Source organism: Coturnix japonica, unplaced genomic scaffold (genome assembly GCF_001577835.2).
Source record: "Coturnix japonica isolate 7356 unplaced genomic scaffold, Coturnix japonica 2.1 chrUnrandom587, whole genome shotgun sequence".
NCBI lineage: Eukaryota > Metazoa > Chordata > Aves > Galliformes > Phasianidae > Coturnix > Coturnix japonica.
In genome coordinates this window covers 1-11,047 of record NW_015439960.1, presented here as the reverse complement: position 1 = coordinate 11,047, position 11,047 = coordinate 1, and the positions used below count along the sequence as shown (strand labels likewise).

The 11,047-nt window shown below is 40.5% G+C and overlaps 1 protein-coding gene and 1 long non-coding RNA gene across 2 annotated transcripts in view; both read left to right on the top strand.

Annotated features, from left to right (window-relative positions):
* The window catches only part of LOC107307407 (maltase-glucoamylase, intestinal-like), a 78,514-nt gene extending 67,559 nt beyond the window's left edge, over nt 1-10,955 (top strand). The window contains exons 29-32 of the mRNA XM_032441806.1: nt 347-435; nt 4,073-4,122; nt 5,203-5,373; nt 10,425-10,955. Of these exons, the coding sequence (XP_032297697.1) occupies nt 347-435; nt 4,073-4,122; nt 5,203-5,373; nt 10,425-10,487 (373 nt within the window). The 3' untranslated portion in view covers nt 10,488-10,955. The remainder of the gene's footprint in view (nt 1-346; nt 436-4,072; nt 4,123-5,202; nt 5,374-10,424) is intronic.
* Nucleotides 442-1,701, top strand: LOC107307408. Its single transcript, XR_001552395.1, has 2 exons — nt 442-1,107; nt 1,204-1,701. It is a non-coding gene; the product is annotated as an uncharacterized LOC107307408 (long non-coding RNA).
* Nucleotides 10,956-11,047: the final 92 nt, after the last annotated feature.

Genomic DNA, 11,047 nt, shown 5'->3' with positions numbered 1-11,047 from the left:
CCTTAAAATGGGATTTTCATTAATATCGATGCGTTTTCAGGTCAGAAACGCCTCAAATTTAGTGGATATTTCAGAAAATAAAGGCAAATTTTGGGTCAATTTCCCCTGTTTTTCGTAAAACATAAGCGAATTTTGGGTTAATTTCCCCTCTTTTTGGTTCATTTCCGCCCCATCCCACTTTAAATTCAACTTAAAGTGCCATTAAAACCAATTGACGCGGGGTCGCGTGCGACGTCCATCATTTTGAGGCAATTTATATCATTTTTAGTGAAAATATATAAATTTGATCATTCGGGAAACACAAAATTGGGGTTTTTTTGGGTGAAAAAACGTCATTTTTTGGCAGCCGGAAAAACCCATTTTCCCTTTTGGTGGCGTTGAATGAGAGTCAACAGGCGGAAGGGCAGCTCTATTGGGACGACGGCGTGAGGATCGGTGAGATTTTGGGGTGAATTCACCCAAATTTGGGAAAACTGACGTAAAAAATAACAAAAATTTGTGAGTTTTTGGGAAGAGGTGAAAAATTGGGTGAGAAAAGGGCAAAATAGGGAAATTTTGGGTGGAAAATGGGTGTTTTTGAGATGAGGTGAAATATTGGGTGGAAAAGGGGCAAAATAGGGAAATTTTGGGTGGAAAATTGAGTGTTTTTGAGATGAGGTGAAATATTGGGTGGAAAAAGGGGCAAAATTGGGAAAATTTGGGTGGAAAAATGGGTATTTTTGAGATGAGGTGAAATATTGGGTGGGAAAAGGGGGAAATTGGGAAAGTTTGGGTAGAAAAATGGGTGTTTTTGAGATTAAGTGAAATATTGGGTGGAAAAAGAGCAAAATTGGGAAAGTTTGGGTAGAAAAATGGGTGTTTTTGAGAAGAGGTGAAATATTAGGTCGAAAAAAGGGCAAAATAGGGAAATTTTGGGTGGAAAAATGGGTATTTTTGAGATGAGGTGAAATATTGGGTGGAAAAGGGGCAAAATAGGGAAAATTTGGGTAGAAAAATGGGTATTTTTGAGATTAAGTGAAATATTGGGTGAGAAAAGGGCAAGATAGGGAAATTTTGGGTAGAAAAATGGGTGTTTTTGAGATGAGGTGAAATATTGGGTGGAAAAAGGTCGAAATAGGGAAAATTTGGGTGGAAAAATGAGTGTTTTTGAGATGAGGTGAAATATTGGGTGGAAAAAGGNGGTGAAATATTGGGTGGAAAAAGGTCGAAATAGGGAAAATTTGGGTGGAAAAATGAGTGTTTTTGAGATGAGGTGAAATATTGGGTGGAAAAAGGGCAAAATTGGGAAAGTTTGGGTAGAAAAATGAGTGTTTTTGAGAAGAAATGAAATATTGGGTGGAAAAAGGGCAAAATAGGGAAATTTTGGGTGGAAAAATGGGTGTTTTTGAGATGAGGTGAAATATTGGGTGGAAAAAGGGCAAAATTGGGAAAGTTTGGGTAGAAAAATGGGTATTTTGGAGTTAAGTTGAAATATTGGGTGGAAAAAGGGCAAAATTGGGAAAGTTTGAGTGGAAAAATGGGTATTTTTGAGAAGAGGTGAAATATTGGGTGGAAAAAGGGAAAAATTGGGAAAGTTTGGGTAGAAAAATGGGTATTTTTGAGATGAGGGGAAATATTGGGTAGAAAAAGGGCAAAATAGGGAAATTTTGGGTGGAAAAATGGGTATTTTTGAGATAAGGTGAAATTTTGAGTGGGAAAAGGTCGAAATAGGGAAATTTTGGGAAGAAAAATGGGTATTTTTGAGATGAGGTGAAATATTGGGTGGAAAAAGGGAAAAATTGGGCAATTTTGGGTGGAAAATTGAGTGTTTTTGAGATGAGGTGAAATATTGGGTGGGAAAAGGGCAAAATTGGGAAAGTTTGGGTGGAAAAATGGGTATTTTTGAGATTAAGTGAAATATTGGGTAGAAAAAGGGCGAAATTGGGAAAGTTTGGGTAGAAAAATGGGTGTTTTTGAGATGAGGTGAAATATTGGGTGGAAAAAGGGCAAAATAGGGAAATTTTGGGTAGAAAAATGGGTATTTTTGAGAAGAGGTGAAATATTGGGTGGAAAAAGGGCAAAATTGGGAAATTTTGGGTGGAAAATTGAGTGTTTTTGATAAGAGGTGAAATATTGGGTGGAAAAAGGGCAAAATTGGGAAATTTGGGGTGGAAAATGGGTATTTTTGAGATGAGGTGAAATATTGGGTGGGAAAAGGTCGAAATAGGGAAATTTTGGGTAGAAAAATGGGTATTTTTGAGATGAGGTGAAATATTGGGTGGAAAAGGGGCAAAATTAAGAAAATTTGGGTAGAAAAATGGGTATTTTTGAGATTAAGTGAAATATTGGGTGGAAAAAGGGAAAAATTGGGAAAGTNAGTGAAATATTGGGTGGAAAAAGGGAAAAATTGGGAAAGTCTGGGTAGAAAAATGGGTATTTTTGAGATTAAGTGAAATATTGGGTGGAAAAAGGACAAAATAGGGAAAATTTGGGTAGAAAAATGAGTGTTTTTGAGAAGAAATGAAATATTGGGTGGAAAAAGGGCAAAATTGGGAAATTTTGGGTAGAAAAATGGGTATTTTTGAGATGAGGTGAAATATTGGGTGGAAAAAGGGCAAAATTGGGAAAATTTGGGTAGAAAAATGGGTGTTTTTGAGATGAGGTGAATTATTGGGTGGAAAAAGGGCAAAATTGGGAAATTTTGGGTGGAAAAATGGGTATTTTTGAGATGAGGTGAAAAATTGGGTGGGAAAAGGGGCAAAATTGGGAAAATTTGGGTAGAAAATGGGTATTTTTGAGATTAAGTGAAATATTGGGTGGAAAAAGGGAAAAATAGGGAAAATTTGGGTGGAAAAATGGGTGTTTTTGAGATGAGGTGAAATATTGGGTGGAAAAAGGGCGAAATTGGGAAAGTTTGGGTAGAAAAATGGGTGTTTTTGAGATGAGGTGAAATATTGGGTGGGAAAAGGGCAAAATTGGGAAATTTTGGGTTGAAAAATGGGTATTTTTGAGATTAAGTGAAATATTGGGTGGAAAAGGGCAAAATTGGGAATTGATGAGCTAATTAATGAACTAATTAACAAACTAATTAATGATCTAATTAACGAACCAATTAATGAACTAACTAATGAACTAACTAATGAACTATCTAATGAACTAATTAGTAAACTATTTGATGAACTAATTAATGAACTGTTTGATGAACTAACTAATGAACTAATTAACGAACTAATTAATGCAGTAATTAACGAACCAATTAATGAACTAATCAATGAACTAATTAACAAACCAATTAATGAACTAATTAACAGACTAATCAATGAACTAATTAGTGAACTAATTAGTGAACAAATTAAAGAATTAATGAATGAACTAATGAATGAACTAATGAATGAACTAATTAACGAACTAATTAATGAACTAATTAACGAACTAATTAATGAACTAATTAACAAACTAATTAATGAACTAATCAATGAACTAATTAATGAAGTAATTAACAAACTAATTAATGAACTAATTAGTGAAGTATTTAATGAACTAATTAACAAACTAATAAATGAACTAATTAAATAATTACTTAATGAACTAATTAATGAACTGATTAGTGAACTAATTATGGACTAATTAATGAATTAATTAATGGTCTAATTAATGAACTATTTAATGAACTAATTAATGAACTAACTAATGAAATAACTAATGAATTAATGAATGAACTAATTAACAGACTAATTAATGAACTAATTAATGAACTATTTAATGAACTAATTAACGAACTATTTAATGAACTAATTAATGAACTAATTAATGAATTAATGAATTAATTAATGAATGAACTAATTAACGAACCAATTAATGAACTAATTAACAAACTAATTAATGAACTAATTAATGAAACAATTAATGAACTAACTAATGAACTAACTAATGAACTAATTAGTAAAGTAGTTGAAGAATTTAATCAATGAACTGCTTTAATGAACTAATTAATGAACTAATTAATGAACTAATTAACGAACTAATTAACTAATTAACTAATTAATTAATGAACTAATTAACTAATTAATTGCCTTGGGTGTTTAATTACCAGACGCCATTGAGGACGGAGTCTACCTGCTGACCTCATTCACCGCCCATCAGGTTTGTTGGGGGGGGGGGACAAGTGTTAATTAATTAAAGTTAATTAATTAGGAAATGAATATTTAATTAGTATTAATGGGATGGGATATTATGGGATGGGATATTATGGGATATTATGGGATATTATGGGATATTATGGGATATTATGGGATGGGATATTATGGGATATTATGGGATATTATGGGATATTATGGGATATTATGGGATATTATGGGATGGGATATTATGGGATATTATGGGATATTATGGGATGAGATGGGATGGGATATGGGATAGGATGGAATATTATGGGATGGGATGGGATATTATGGAATGGGATGGGATATGGGATGAAATGACATGGAATGACATGGGATTACATGGGATTACATGACATTACATGGGATTACATGACATTACATGGGACTACATGGGATTACGTGACATTACATGACATTACATGACATTACATGACATCACATGGGATTACATGACATTGTGTGATGGGATTACACGGGATTACTTGGGATTACATGGGATTACATGGGATTATGTGACATTACATGACATCACATGGGATTACATGAGATTACATGGGATTATGTGACATTACATGATGGTATTACATGGGATTACATGGGATTACATGGGATTACATGGGATTACGTGACATTACATGACATTACATGGGATTACATGGGATTACGTGACATTACATGACATTACATGGGATTACATGGGATTACGTGACATTACATGACATCACATGGGATTACATGGGATTACATGTGATTACGTGTCGGGATTACATGGGATTATGTGACATTACAAGACATCACATGGGATTACATGGGATTACATGGGATTGCATGGGATTATGTCACATTATGTGATGGGATTACATGGGATAACATGGGATTACATTGGATTACATGGGATTACATGGGATTATGTCACATTATGTGATGGGATTACATGGGATAACATGGGATTACATGGGATTATGTCACATTATGTGATGGGATAACATGGGATTACATGACATTACATGGGATTACGTGACATCACATGACATTAACATGTAATTCCATGTGCTTTCAGAACACGCTGTGGATCCGCGTGCAGCACCGCGGTTACTCCGACCCCAACACGCTTCGATTCAGCTCCATCCGTGTCCTGGGGCAGAACGAGGCGGCGCAGCAGCTCTATGTGATGGAGAACGGAGCCCAGCTGCCATCGCAACACGTCGTGACATATAACAGCAGCACACAGGTGGGTGGAAAAGGGGGGAAATAGGGAAATTTTGGGTGGAAAAATGGGGTTTTGGGGTGGAAAAATAGGGTATTTTGGGGGAAAATAGGGAAATTTTGGGTCAAAAATGGGGATTTGGGAGGAAAGGGTGGAAAAAATGGGTATTTGGGGGGAAAATAGGGAAATATTGGGTGGAAAAGGGGGGAAATAGGGAAATTTTGGGTGGAAAAATGGGTATTTTGGGGGGGAAATGATGGAAAATTGGGTGGAAGAGCAACGTGGAGCAGCAGCTCCATGTGATGGAGAATGGGGCCCAGCTGCCGTCGCGACACGTCGTGACATATAACAGCAGCACACAGGTTGGGGGGAGCAATTGGGGCAGGGGGGAAATGGGGGGCAGTAAGGGGCAGGGGGGAAATGGGGGGGCAGGATGTGGGGCAGGGGGTAGGAAATGGGATTGGGGTGGAAATGGGGCAGGGGTGGGAATGGGGGGCAGTAAAGTGGGGGGGCAGTGGGGTGGAAATGGGCAGAGGGGTGGAATTAGGGGGCAGGATGTGGGGAGAGGGGAAATGGGAGTTGGAAATGGGGGTCCAGCAATGGGACAGGGGGGAAATGGGGACAGGGGGTTGGAATGGGGATTTAACAGGCAGGGAGGTGGAAATGGGGGGTGGCAATGGGGGGAGAAATGGGGGGTAGAGGGAATGGAGGTGGAAATGGGGGCAGAAATGGGGCTTGGGGGTAGGAATGGGGGTGAAATGGGGGGCATAAAAGGGGGGCAGGGGTAGAACATGGAGGGTGAAATGGGTTAGGGGGTGAAATGTGGGGCAGGATGTGGGGCAGGGGGGTGGAATGGGGGGTATAGGGAATGGGGAATGGAAAATGGGGGGGAAATGGGGGAGAAATGGGGCACGGGGGTGGAAATGGGGGTGGAAATGGGGTAGGCGTGGAATGGGGGCAAATGGGGCAGTGCGGGTGGAAATGGGGGGCGGGTGGAATGGGGGTGAAATGGGGTAGAGGATGGGGGGTGGAATGGGGGCAGGATGGGGGCAAGGGGGGAATGGGGTGGAAAATGGAGGATGGAGGATGGGGGATGAAAATGGGGGGTGGAAAATGGGGTGGGGTGGGAATGTGGGCGTAAAGGGGGCAGGGGGGAAATGGGTTAGGAGTGGTGGAAATGGTGGGGTAGGGGGAATGGGGGGAATGGGGGTGGAAATGGGGCAGCAAATGGGGCACGGGGGTGGGAATCGGGGGAAGAATGGGGGGGGGGTGACAAATGGGGGGTAGAGGAATAGGGGTGGAAATGGGGGGTGGAAGTGGGGCAGGGGAGTGGAAAGTTGTGGGGAGGGGGGAAATGGGGGGAGGAAATGGGGAAGTGGGTGGAAATGGGGGGTAGGGGGGAAATGGGGGTAGGGAATGGGGTAGGGTTGGAAATGGATGGGCAGTTAATGGGGAACAGGGGGTGGAAATAGGGGGCAGCAATGGGGCAGGGGGGTGGGAATAGGGGTGGAAATGGGGTTGCAGTAAAGTGAGGTGGGGTGGGGAAATGTGGGGCAGGGGTGAAATATAGGGTGGGAAAAGGGGGGAAATAGGGAAATTTTGGGTGGAAAAATGGGGATTTGGGGGAAAAATGATGGAAAATTGGGTGTAAAAAGGGGGGAAAATAGGGAAATTTTGGGTAGAAAAATGAGTGTTTTTGAGATGACGGGAATTTTTGAGTGGGAAAAGGGCAAAATAGGGAAATTTTGGGCAGAAAAATTGGTGTTTTTGAGATGAGGTGAAATATTGGGTGGGAAAAGGGCAAAATTGGGAAAATTTGGGTGGAAAAATGGGTATTTTGGGGGAAAATTGGGTGGAAAAGGGGGAAGATAGGGAAATTTTGGGTGGAAAAATTGGTATTTTGGGGGAAAGTGATGGAAGATTGGGTGGAAAAGGGGGAAATAGGGAAATTTTGGGTGGAAAAATGGGGATTTGGGGGAAAATACATGGAATATTGGGTGGAAAAGGGGGAAAATAGGGAAATTTTGGGTGGAAAAATTGGTATTTTGGGGGAAAAGGGTGGAAGATTGGGTGGAAAAAGAGCAAAATTGGGAAATTTTGGGTGGAAAAATGGGGATTTTGGGGGAAAATGATGGAAAATTGGGTGGAAAAAGGAAGAAATAGGGAAATTTTGGGTCGAAAATTAGGGATTTTGGGAGAAAAGGGTGGAAAAAATGGGTATTTTGGGGGAAAATAGGGAAATATTTGGTCGAAAAATGGGTATTTTAGGGGAAAATGGTGGAAAAAATGGGTATTTTGGGAGGAAATGATGGAAAATTGGGTGGAAAAGGGGGAAAATAGGGAAATTTTGGGTGGAAAAATGAGTGTTTCTGAGAAGAGGTGAAATATTGGGTGGAAAAAGGGCAAAATAGGGAAATTTTGGGTGGAAAAATGGGTATTTTGGCGAAAAATACATGGAATATTGGATGGAAAAGTGGGAAAATAGGGAAATTTTGGGTGGAAAAATGGGTATTTTGGGGGAAAGTGATGGAGGATTGGGTGGAAAAGGGGGAAAATAGGGAAATTTTGGGTGGAAAAATGGGTATTTTGGGAGTAAAAAGGGTGGAAAAAATGGGTATTTTGGGAGGAAATGATGGAAAATTGGGTGGAAAAAGAGCAAAATAGGGAAATTTTGGGTGGAAAAATGGGGATTTTGGGGGAAAATTGGGTGGAAAAGGGGGGAAATAGGGAAATTTTGGGTGGAAAAATTGGTATTTTGGGGGAAAGTGATGGAAGATTGGGTGGAAAAGGGGGAAAATAGGGAAATTTTGGGTGGAAAAATGGGGATTTTGGGAGTAAAAGGGAGGAAAAAATGGGTATTTTGGGGGAAAGTGATGGAGGATTGGGTGGAAAAGGGGGGAAAATAGGGAAATTTTGGGTGGAAAAATGGGTATTTTGGGGGGAAAGGGTGGAACAAATGGGATTTTGGGGAAAATTGGGGTGGAACGGGGGAAATAGGGAAATTTTGGGTGAAAAAATTGGTATATTTTGGGAAAGTGATGGAAGATTGGGTGGAAAAAGGGAAAAATAGGGAAATTTTGGGTTTGGAAAATGGGGATTTTGGAGTAAAAAGGAGGAAAAAATTGGTATTTCGGGGGAAAGTGATGGAGGATTAGGTAGGAAAGGGGAAATAGGAAATTTTTGGGTGGAAAAATGGGTATTTTTGGGGGGAAAGGGTGGAAAAAATGGGATTTTGGGGGAAACATTGGGAGTGGCAAAGGGGGGAAATAGGGAAATTTGGTGAAAATTGTATGTTTGGGGAATGATCGGAAATTGGGTGGAAAAGGGGGAAAATAGGGAAATTTTGGGTGGAAAATGGGGATTTGGGAGTAAAAGGGAGGGAAAAAATGGGTATATATGGGGGAAAGTGATGGAGGATATGGGTGGAAAAGGGGAGGAAAATAGGGAAATTTTGGGTGGAAAAATGGGTATTTTGGGGGGAAGGGTTAGGAAAAATGGGTAATTTGGGGGAAAGTGATGGAGGATTGGGTGGAAAAGGGGGAAAATAGGAAATTTATGGGTGGAAAAATGGGGATTTGGGGGGGAAATGATGGATGAAATTGGGTGAGAAAAAGGGGGGAAAGGGAACATTTGAGGTCAAAAAATGGGTATTTGGGGGAAAATGTATGAAGATTGAGTGGAAAAAGAAGCAAAAATAGGGAATATTGGAGTGGAAAAATGGTATTTGGGGGGAAAGGGTGGAAAGAATTGGGTGGAAAAAAGAGCAAAATTGGAAATTGGGGGGGGTGGGGAAAAAAATAAGGAGAGGTTATTTGGGCGAGGACAGGGTGAAAAATTGGGTGGAAGGGGGGAAACTAGGAAATTTTGGTAGAAAAATGAGTGGTTTTTTGAAGAATGACGGGATTTTTATGAGAGTGGGGAAAGGGCAAAATAGGAAATTTTGGGTAGCAAAAATGGTGTTTTTGAGATGGGTTGAAATATTGGGTGGGAAAAGGGGAAATAGGGAAAATTTGGGTGAAAATGGGGATGGTTGGGGGAAAATGGTGGAAAATTGGGTGGAAAAGGGGGGAGAATAAGGGAAATTATTTGGGTGGAAACCCGGGATTTTGGGGGGAAATGATGGAACATTGGGTGAAAAAGGGGGAAATAGGGAAATTTTGGGTGAAAAATGGGGATTTTGGGGCAGAGTGATGAGGATTGGGTGAAAAAGGGGGAAAATAGGGAATTTTGGGGCTGGAAAATGGGTATTGTTGGGGATAATGATGGAAGAATTGGGTGGAAAAAAGGGGAAAATAGGGAAATTTTGGGTGGAAAAATGGTATTTTGGGAGAAAGGGTGAAGATTGGTGGAAAAAGAGCAAAAAGTTGGAAATTTTGGTCAAAAAAGGGATTTTGGGAGAAAAGGGTGGAATAAATGGGTATATTTGGGAGGGAATGATGGAAAAATTGGGTGAAAAAGAGCAAAATTGGGAATTTTGGGTCGAAAAATGGGTATATTTGGGGGAAAGTGATGGAGGATTGGTGGAAAAGGGAAAATAGAGGAAATTTTGGTGGAAAAATGGGGATTCTTGGGGGAAAATTGAAATGAGGATTGAGGTGAAAAAAAAGGGGGAAAATCAGGAAAAATTTTTGGGTGGAAAAAATGGGTATACTATGGGGTGAATGATAGGAAAATTGGGTGGAAAAAGGGGGAAAATAGGGAAATTTTGGGTAGAAAAATGGGGATTTTGGGGAAAAATGATGGAAAATTGGGTGGAAAAAGAGTAAAATAGGGAAATTTTGGGTGGAAAAATGGGTATTTTGGGGTGAAATGATGGAAGATTGGGTGGAAAAGGGGGAAAATAGGGAAATTTTGGGTGGAAAAATGGGTATTTTGGGGGAAATGATGGAAAATTGGGTGAAAAAAGAGCAAAATTGGGAAATTTTGGGTCGAAAAATGATGATTTCGGGCCAAAAGTTGGGTTTTTTTTGCTCTAATCCTTTAAAATATCACTATTTTTTAATATATAGATATTTATATTCTTAATATTTAATTTTCTTTTTCTTTTTATTCTTTTTTCTCCCCCCAAAAATAAGGTCCTTGACATCACCCAGCTCGAATTGGAGTTGGGCAGAGATTACACGTTGGAATGGAGCTGAACCCATTGGGTTACCTAGAACCCGACCCCCATTGGGTTACCTAGAACCCAACCCCCATTGGGTTACCTAGAACCCAATCCCCATTGGGATACCTAGAACCCGACCCCCATTGGGATACCTAGAACCCGACCCCCATTGAGTTACCTAGAACCCAACCCCCACTGGGTTACATAGAACCCAACCTCCATTGGGTTACCTAGAACCCGACCCCCATTGGGATACATAGAACCCAACCCCCATTGGGATACATAGAACCCGACCCCCATTGGGATACATAGAACCCAACCCCCATTGGGATACCTAGAACCCGACCCCCATTGGGATACATAGAACCCGACCCCCATTGGGGTACCTAGAACCCGACCCCCATTGGGATACCTAGAACCCAACCCCCCCCCAGGACCCCAAATCCTCCCCTTGTTCTCATTAACTCGGATTTATGTAAATATATTCTAATTATGCAAAGTAGTTGTGGTTGCTTTCCATTGGGTTACCTAGAACCAAGCCTCCATAGACCCCATAGCCCCCCATAGACCTCACTGACCCCATAGCCCCCCATA